Source organism: Limulus polyphemus, unplaced genomic scaffold, assembly GCF_000517525.1.
Source record: "Limulus polyphemus unplaced genomic scaffold, Limulus_polyphemus-2.1.2 Scaffold2528, whole genome shotgun sequence".
In the NCBI taxonomy this organism is placed as follows: domain Eukaryota; kingdom Metazoa; phylum Arthropoda; class Merostomata; order Xiphosura; family Limulidae; genus Limulus; species Limulus polyphemus.
This window is the reverse complement of record NW_013668138.1, coordinates 167,062-177,485: the sequence shown is the minus strand read 5'-3', so window position 1 is coordinate 177,485 and position 10,424 is coordinate 167,062. Positions and strand designations below refer to the sequence as shown.

Here is a 10,424-nt window from a genome sequence, read left to right as displayed (position 1 = left end):
GTATCATGGCAGCAATAGACAAATCAATCACATCCTGTAACATAGCAGCAATAGACAAATCAACCACATCCTGTAACATAGCAGCAATATACAAATCAACCATATCCTGTAACATGGCAACAATAGACAAATCAATCACATACTGTAATGTTGCAGCAATATACAAATCAATCACATACTGTATCATGGCAGCAATATACAAATCAATCAGATCCTGTATCATGACAAGGTGTGTGAGCCTAAAACTTACCAATGTCAATGACATATTTTGCTTTGATGGCACGTATCAAATTCTGTAAAAGCTGGAGAATTTCTGGTGCTCCCATCATGTGATATTTTGGATGTGTCAGAGTAAGCTACAAGAAGAAAGAAAAACACAATGGAAGAGACTGCAAACATTTCTTAATCATTACACATATCATTTCTGTTAAAAATAATTAAAATACAGAACAAAAGACGATTGGAAGATATTATAAACATGTCCTTCACTGCACTTTTTAAATAGATGTGTCAAGATTAGGGACGAAACAAACACGCTTAGAAACATTTATTAATATTAAATGTTCTGTTGAATATAGCATAATGGACAACAAAGGACCATTTAGTCCTTCCAGGCTGTCTTACCACACCTATGCTTAAGAACAGTAAAAATTCCCTTCTCAAAGCCCTGTAAGTTACTGGCATTCATTACTGTCAATGGCAACTCACTTCAAAAGCTAATCACCCTGTTAGACATATAAAACTGTCTTAACTGAAGTGCATCTTTACAAATCTTAAACTTGTGTCCTCTCAATTTATTATATTTAGAATACAGCACAAAAAAATCATCAATCCCCTGAATAATTCTATAAATTTCAATAACATCAACTACTACCCTTCCTTTCTCAAGAGAAAGGTTATGAGATCTTAACTTATACCTATAAACTAACACTTCCATCCCCATAATCATCATAGTATCCCTCCTCAGAAAAATAATTATATTGTAAGATGATATGAAGGGTTCAACTTATTAAATAGCAGGGGATTCTTAACAGCATTCTGGAACATAATTGAAGAGAAACAGTAATTACAAAGGAAACTTAAAACTGGGTTTCTAAAAACTATTTGTAATTCTAAGAAGTTAGAAGTTGATTCCATCAGGACTATGTGACTTATTAACAGCTGATACATTATGGTAGTGTTTGAATTATTCAAGTAAAATTCTTAGTTTATGCATGTAGTTTAATGATAATATTCTAAAAAGTTGTGTTTCAAAAATTGATGCATATTAAAAAAATTATTATAATACAAAGCAAGCAATTTTTTGAACTTCCTTAATAAAGTAAAATCAGAGTTATCAAAGTTACAAATACTGATGTTTGCTTACTTCATATAGTTTCTTTTGAGCAGGAGACAGTCGAAAAGAATTCTGTTTGATATATTCATTGACAGGGTCTTGATTTTCAAAGCTTTTCTTTTCTCTGTTAGTTAGATCCATATTGGAATGCTACTTGTTTTAACAAACAAAACCCGTAGATACCTGCAACGAAATAACATACTACCTGCAATAACTGATTTTAAAATGATATTTCATTAATAAAACACAATTAATTAACAAGATACTTATCTTTTCCATACTCTCAAGCTTTATCTCTTCTTCATGTCATAAACATTTTTTTCTTCTTTCTATTATACATAATATTATAAATATTCCAGTTCCATGGTAAGTTTTGGTACACAGTGCGCACTGTGTACCAAAACTTCCCATGGAACTGGAATATTTATAATATTATGTTATGAACACTGTTGCACTGTGTACCAAAACTTCCCATGGAACTGGAATATTTATAATATTATGTTATGAACACTGTTAACAGTGTTCATAACATAATGGTTTTTTACACCATGGTAACCAAGATTATGGTATAGTAAAAAAAAAAAGAGTTGTTGGGAGAGTCTGAGTGAGCTGTTTTAAAATTGTAAAAGGAATTGATAATGTTGATGCATCATCTTTTTTCATACTTAACAGTGAGAATAGTAGGACTATGGGACACAAATATAAATTTTGGCAAGGTAGGAGTCATCTTCAGCTAAGACAATTTTATTTTTCTAACAGCGTGGTTGGTCTTTGGAATGGGTTGCCTTCGGAGGCAGTAAATTTAAGTGAGTTTAAGAGAAAGCTTGATAAGTAAATGAATGATAAAGACTGGCTTTGAGATTTTTTTTAATTTATTTATTAATAGTTTTAGTTTAGTTTAGAGGATAGAATAGCTGAGATGGACCAATAGGTCCCATGTTGTCCCAAAACATTATGTTATGTTTGTTTTTTCTCACATTGTTGGCTGTTTGTGAACAAATACCATTAATCAAGACACTCATGATGTGTTTCTATTATTGAACAATGAAAACATAACATTGATATTCAAGATGTGTTTCTGTTATTGGACAATGAACACAAAACATTGATATTCAAGATGTCTTTCTATTATTTAGTAATTTAAGTAAAATATTGATACTCATATACCTATCAAGTAATACAAGTTAGTCATAGTAACATTTTTTCATTAGTTTAGAAAGCCTATATATGGCCATATAACGTTATTACTGATTCAATGTCATGTCTGAGTGAAATATAGTATCGTTATATGATTATCATATTTTGCAGTCCTTTTCAGTTCCTTCCACACACACCGTTGTATCACTGCACAGCAATAATTATATTAACATCAGATCTTCCATCTTCGGAAACATCTATTCCATTTACATCCTGTGAAACAAAAAATTTCATGGGAAAATTATCTTTGCAGGGTGATCACTCTAGAGTGGCTAGGGTGTGACAGACTGAAAGTGAGAGTTCAACCTCAAACAACACCTAGTGATCACCATGTTCAATCCAAATCCATTAATCTTTTACATTTTTGTTTTAAATGTTAACGTGTTTTTAAACTGAAAATGTATTTCTAATAGATACTTACCTCCCTCACAAAAAGCTTTATTGAGTTATATTGCCCTCTACTGGTGCAAATTTACCCTCATGCATGTTAACGTGAGATATTTACATACTAACATGCAAATGATTATGCAGCAACCCTCCACCAATAGGAGAGCGACACTACCCCTATTGTAACTAGCACCCTCTCTGATCTTGCAGCTGTTAACCACTTCGAGATTGGTCATATCACTAGAAACCACACTGGAAGTGGGGAGGACAGGCGGGAAATGTAAATGGAGGTAAGTATCTATTGGAAATACATTTTCATTTTAAGAAAATGTTAACTTCCAATACAATATCTTACCTCTTCTCATAAAAAGCTGGAATCCGACATTGAACAGGTGTAGGGCCAGTGAGAAGATGATCTCCCTTTAGGAATTGCACAAAGGAAAACCATGGTGTGTAAGAAGGAACTAAAAACAACAAAACCACACCACTTCTGAGCCAGGAATATTCATCGCCTGTGAGTAATGTGTTGCCAAATGGGCAGAAATAAAGAAGGGACCCCAAGAAAAATTACATACATAATGGGACCTCCCCTCAGTCTAGAGTGGCTAGGGTGTGACAGACTGTAAGTGGGAGTTCGACCTCAAACAACACATCGTGGCATCTGGAATTGTACATCACATCCGAGGTAGGAAGAGGTTCCTTTGCCTTTAACCTCAAAAAACGGGTGACAGCAGGGAAGAGGAGCTTCCATACCAATAACTCAATTCCACAGGTGCACACCTCCAACACCAGGCCACGAGAGGGGCAAACTGTGATATATATATATATATATATACATGGTGGAGTGCATCATCCTTCACCTGGCAGCATCAAGTCCATAGTAGGAGGAGCATCAAATGCCACAGCTCATCAGAGATGGGCGGCAATCTCTGCCTGCTTTACTCATGTTACTTCAGGAGTCCACAGTGTGGGACGACCATATTTATGAAGTAAAAGATCATGAGACACACCTATGAGCAGTCCTGTGGAACACCCCATCACAGTGGTTGGCATAAAATGACCTGGGTATGTGTTAGGAAATTGTATTTTGAAACCAAAAAAAAAACATGGTGACAGGGTCAATCAAACAACACCTGGAAGCATCTGAAATTTTACATCAAGGTTCGTGGCAGGAAGAGCCTCAATGTTACAATCATCTAGCATTTTATATGATCACAGGTCATTTAGTGTGGATTTAAGACTAAGTGTACCTTGTCAGGTAATACTCGCCACAGAGCTGGATCCAAAAGGCCCCTGTCAAAAAGGATGTTATGTGAGGAACAGTAGTATAACCCCATCTGACTAACCAACATCAGTATGCGTACCACTCATATTGGTAAACAGTCATGGAGGAAGGATGAACTGGAAGGAAATGAAGGAAGCTACGTGTTGTGAAAGTCTGGTCCTTCAGGGCAAAGAACTGGACAAATATCACACTTGAAGATGGAGCATGGTAATGGACAGATAACACAGACCTCAGTGGGGCTGATGAAGGTGTGTGTCAGAGATAAAGGAAGAGGAAGGGGCAACATCAAAAGCCAGCACAACAGTGGAAACCATGTTTGAGCCGGCCAATATGAAGCTTCCAACAGAACACAACATGGAGTGTTCTGAATTATGGCAAGGGCCCTTGGGAGGAGACAAATAGGAGGATGTGTATATAAGTACCAACTGTCCAATGTCGACAGAGTGCATCAACTGCTACTGGGGAAGTTGTATATTGAGATAAGTGGCAAAAGTAACCCAATCTGGGATACCCACCAAGCCCACAACCCCAAAGATCCAAAGACCACTCTATAGGGAGAATCTTGTTGGGACAGGAAAACTAATCAACAAACAAATTCAGGGCACTTGGAATATGACATGCCAACAAAGTGATATGATGGCTGTGGACCCAATACAGAAGATCAAATGTTTGAAAACAGAGGTCTCTTGACTGAGTGCCCTCTTGCCTGATGATGTACGAAATGACTGTACAATTGTTGGAATGGACCATTACCAATAGACCCTGTAGATCCCACAGAAAATGAGGTAAAAATCAATGAACAACAAGAAGTTCCAAGGGATTGATATGGAGAGAGGATTCGGAAAGAGTCCAATGCTCCAAAACCTTCTGATTGTCGATATATCCCCCTCCCAACTGGAAATAGAAACATCTGTAAAAAGGTGACATTCCAGACAAGGAGGTGGAAGGGAAACACCCACAGTAGTATTGTCCCAATCCAACCACCAGGCAAAGTTGGTCCATTGGTCTATAAAAACCCACTGAATCGGTACATGTAGATGCGACCAAGAGGAATGATGGTTTTTAGAGAAACCCCATCCCCAAAAGAGAGAGAACCTCTAATGTAGTAGGAGAGGATGAGATGCTCCATACGAAATGTTCTATTCCTCTCAACCAAAGTACAGAAGTTTAAGCTCGACTAAGGAGGATGTTGAAAAACACATGGAGATGAGCCAAATATTGTGTAGGTGTGAGGAAAGACTACACCACTTTGACAAGCCAACCCACCATGGCAGTTTCCTGGAGAAGAAACTGAATATGTAGGACTGAGTATTCTTGTGAGGAAGCATGAAGCAGCCAGTTGTCCATATAATGGTAGAAGCAAAGGTCTCTGGAATGAAGTAGGCAGGCAAAAGCCTGGATCACTCGACAGAACACATATGGAGCCAAGTCAAGTCTGAACAGAAGTGCCTGAATTGGAACACATGTCCATGATGAACAAAGTGAAGATACTGTCCAGATGCAGGGGAGATGGGGATATGCATCCAACACATCGACCTTCATCATCCACAAACCTGGAGTGAAAACCCAATGAAGAGCTAAGTATGACCCTATGGTAAACTTGGGAATGATGAGGAAGCAGTTCAGCAATGACTTTTCACCAATCCCCCATCTTTTGGGTAACAACAAACAGACGAGAGTAAAATCTCAGATGAGAAGGATCTCCTCATTTGATGGTACCCTTGTGAAGTAAGTCCCAAACTGCATCTCAAAGATGCTAGCAAGAAATGGGATTCCAAGGAGGAGGGAAGAAAACAGAAGTGAGAGACAATGAAAGTGGAGGACAAGACCTTCAGAAACAACATTCAAACTCATGGATCTACTGCAACGAACCTCCAATCGTGGGTAAAGTGAAGCATTCTGGCCCCCATCAGCTCTGACCCAAGAACATAGTCACCAATGCTGGATGTTTTGAAAACAATGCCTCTCCATATATGTATGGCAAACAACAGATGCCGAAGCAGCCTGAACCAGTACGAGATTGGAAGGTGGGGGAAGACACAGGGATGGGAACAGGTTGATGGGATAAATGACAAGACAAAGATGAGGAGGTATGCAAACAGGTTGAGTCAACCCTCGACGCCAACGAGTCAGCGATACTCTCAAACACTTCTCATTGCAAAAAGGATGTCATGTGCATGTCATGCAATGAGGTGGAAGGTAAATGAACCCACGATAAAATGGCGTCTTGACTGAGATATCAACAGCAAAGCATCTTATCACCCTCCTAGATAGCCCAGGTCTTGAGAAGAAAGGAGCAATCTGAAAAAGAAACCAATCTATCCCTATGGTAGAGTGTGGGAAGCATCTAAGACAAAAATATCATAGTGATGCCTTCCACAAGCACGATGGGGAAGAAAATACATCATTTAAGAAAGACAGTACATGGAACAGGAGGCCAAAAATTTGAATGAGAGACCTGGGAGTCTGGAGAACTAAAACGATATTCCATAATGAAAGAGGATATGGACAAGGATGGTGGCCGACAAGAAAGTCTTTAAAGGGGTTCCTAAGAACCATAGAAAGAAAAGGAAATCACCAGAAAAAAGATGTAATTTAGTTAACAACAATACAGAAATGGACTGAACCAATCCTGAGTCAGGTCATCCAAAGTCAGAGCTGCAAAGTCCTAGAGAGGTGAGCAGAAACAATGGAAACTTAGTTGTGAGAGGAGTTACAAATGTGTCAATGAGAGTACCCCAACGTGTAAATATAACCACTTAAACATGAGATGTACCCCATGGGAAGGATCTGGTCCAGGTAAGAAAGCCAATCCATTACCAATGTCAAAGATCCTGGGATATTACAGGCCGACAAATAAGTTGTCGGCCCAGTAGAGAAAATCAGCAGTTAGAAGTTTTTGAAGTGCTTCATAATGAGAATGATAAGACAAATGATACAGAAGATGATCACATGTTCATTCAGCAGCAAGTATCATGAGGATGTTGATTTGTATAAAGCATTACTCCAGAGATCAGATCCTGGAAATAGTGTCAGTCTCCAGAACTGCACCCCATCCAGGCAAGTTAGTGGAATTGGTATGTCCAGGAATCAATCAAGCCACCATCACAGTGAGAGGTGAAAAGATGGAGGAAGAGACACAAAAAAACAGTAGATCACTGGACATATAGTCCATTTATAGTCCACTGAAGAGGATGCATTTGGGCATGCTTGAGAGGAATAAGGGGGAGGATATTTCCTTCATGTTAGAGATGGCCTTCTATTTCTTCAATCAGTTTCTGAGGGCTTTTGTATGGTGGATGTACTTATGGGACTCACATTTCAATGGATGATTAGCTCCTTCTTCTGTCATACAGAGAAGCATCCTTTGCAGCAGTTTCCCCTTTTCAGGTGTCATCTCATTTTGCTTGGCTGTTCAATCTGCCTCCAAGTAAGTACTGATTCCTACCTAATATCTGATTTATCTGATTCACTTGGGGGCTTTTTTCAACGTATTTGCAGAGTAGGCTTAACAATCTTTTCACCTTTTTAAGACATGAAGTCTATGATTACCAAAGCTGTCATGTGTTCTCTTCCTGTGTGAGTGGTCTGTCTCTTTTGAGGACTCTAGCTTCTTTGTAGGGATAGAAATATCCAACTGTAGTGAATGAAACAGAAGAAGCATTGAGCAGTCAGACATATCAGAATGTGAGGAAGAGCATTTACAACATCGACCTTAATCATTCATAACCCAGGAGAAAACACCACCTGAGATTGAGAAGACCTTCCATCTTGAACCAAGGTATGGCAAAAAACTGCACATACCAAAGACACAAGGAGGGCGTAAATACTACAGGAGAAGAAAAAGGAGGTTGAGAGTACATATTCAGTGAAAGCTCCCGAGAAAGTACCTGTTTGACACGCTGGTCTTCTGCAAAAAGAGTCCACAAGTGTGCAAAGTTGTAGATTTCAGTTCTCACCACACCATAAACAGGGAGACACAAAAAGATAAACAAGTTACCTCTCAGACCCATGACAGCTAGCTCTGCAAGAAGGATGGACATTGGAAATAGTGAGAAGATGAAGATCAGGAGAGGGAACGACACTATAAGGCTTCCAAGGATAAGAAACTTACTGGATCCTCTTGTACCAAGATAATGGGGAAACAAATTACATAAAGATAACTGTTGACAAAATGCCCTGGCTTGAGTTTCTAATGTATAAGGATCTTCCAAAAATCCTCATCTGAAAGGAAAGGTGCCAAATGGAGTTCCTGAGATAAAACTATGGGAGCCAAACTCCATCCCAAAGTGAGGTATTCTGACCAAACACATTCTAGAAACAAAGAAACCAAGTTAACTGGAAGACTGCACGAGAAGAAACTGAGGCCAAGGTGGAGAACAGTAGGTGCAATTTTTCCCAGTAAAGCTGTCCTGGTCGTAATGTGAATCCTCAAATAGAAGGTGATAGCAAAGAAACTGAGAAAGTAACAGATGAAGACAAGCAAATTGAGAGCGAGAAAGAGATGAAGTAGGAGAAGAAGGTCTCCAAGTTGAAAGAAGATATTCACTATATTGAACCTCAAGGAAAGAGAAAGAATCTCGACCATATTTCCCAGAGTAAGATTCTGTAGGTCTGGAAGGACATGGCAAATGGAGGTTGACACTTTGTTGAAACAAAAAAAAGAAATTGACATAAACACGAATATCAAGGTATCCCAAGAATCAGCAAAATCAACTAGAGTAAGAGAAATAATGCCATCTGCCAGTGACATCAAAGTGGTAACAGATGAAAGTGGGATTACCTGATCCTCATTGGGTAGAGAGAGGGGCATAAAGTGCTCAAGAGGGGTACTGGGCATGAAGAGTGTGCCATCTTTGTGGAGAGGTACAGTCTAACATTTATTGTACCATAGACTGGCAATATACATCATTACATGTAGGGTGGGAGTTTTTCAAAGGCTTGGTGCATGCACAAAACCTTTTGGCAGTAGTGCAGGATACTGACTAACTGTTCTGTGTAGAGGTGAGTAGTGATTATGAAGCAGGATTGCAAAGTCCTTTTCGTTTATTTTTCAGAACCCCTGGTCATCACTGACAGTTGGTTAAACTGTAACTTTCTTGGAATTTTCATCTCACAATTTCAACAACCTAATTTTGTATCTAGCAGAAATTCTGTTACAATTCACTAGATAAGATGAAATGATTATTGAATAATTTCAAACCAATATCTCGCTGTAAAATACCACTTATTAATGCTGAGTGACTGAGTTGTTAATTTTCAACCATCTTAACTGTTAAAATAATAAAGTGACTATTACACGATGTACTACACATACGTCCTCCCATGAAACGTTACTTGATAGCTCTGAAAGCAAGGATCTTAACTCATTTTCATTCATTGATTTTTCAAACAACTCAGTGTCCTAACTGCCAAATAATCAAGTGACAATCAAACTATAATGCATACACTGTACTATAAACAAAACTTGACAGCTTGAAAAGAAATGAATGCCCCTTCCATTTATTGATTTCAATCAAATAACCATAACAGCTGCAGCATCCTAAGGCTTAGGTCATAGCAGGACAGTTTAGTAAACAATTGTACATGGAATCATAATTAAGAAACATGCCATGCAACACTTAGTAATCACATCCCAATGTCCTCAGCTGTCTGATGTAGTCTTGAATTTTAATGCCCAAAGATGAATGCATTCTTATAAATGTAGCTCCCTTGGACTAAAGGTGACTCAATGTACAGTAAGGTATGGCATCGTTGCAATCACAATGATTCAATGTGTCATGTATCACTTTTTCGTCACATCCTATTGTGTTCTTTGCTGTTGGACATGGTCTTGGAGTATCATCAGTATACTTTGTTGGCTTGGAAGGTTCCTGACTAGCCCCAAGGTCTATAGAATCAAAACAAGATGTCACATTCGCTATTTGAAAGAATTTTAATGAAGTGTATAAAACTTTATTCAGTGCACACATCTTGCCACTCTCCTCAGCCACGAATGAGTGAAACCAGCACTTTATGATGCCTTAGCTCTTTAACAAGTGCCTTGGTGTATCATAGAGACCATCCTCAATAATTCTTGAGACCATCTCCTAAACTCAAAAGTAATCATTGGACATTGTTCTTACAGAAGCACTTAGCGAAATGCCCATCAACTTTATAGCCCTCAGGACATATCAATAATTTAGACACATCTAGTTTCAGTAATTTGATATATATATA

The 10,424-nt window shown here is 38.4% G+C and overlaps 1 protein-coding gene across 2 annotated transcripts in view; it reads right to left on the bottom strand.

Moving 5' to 3' along the window:
• Positions 1 to 214: 214 nt before the first annotated feature.
• The window catches only part of LOC106467209 (catechol O-methyltransferase domain-containing protein 1-like), an 18,671-nt gene continuing 8,461 nt past the window's right edge, over positions 215 to 10,424 (bottom strand). The window contains exons 1-2 of one of the 2 annotated variants that reach the window (XM_022395343.1): positions 1,367 to 1,519; positions 215 to 356 (exon numbers count right to left, since the gene is read on the bottom strand). In XM_022395343.1, coding sequence (XP_022251051.1) covers positions 240 to 356; positions 1,367 to 1,477 — 228 coding nt within the window. In that variant the 5' untranslated portion in view covers positions 1,478 to 1,519 and the 3' untranslated portion in view covers positions 215 to 239. Of the gene's footprint in view, positions 357 to 1,366; positions 1,520 to 10,424 lie in introns of those variants that run through there. The other variant, XR_001291318.2, reaches the window with a different exon arrangement.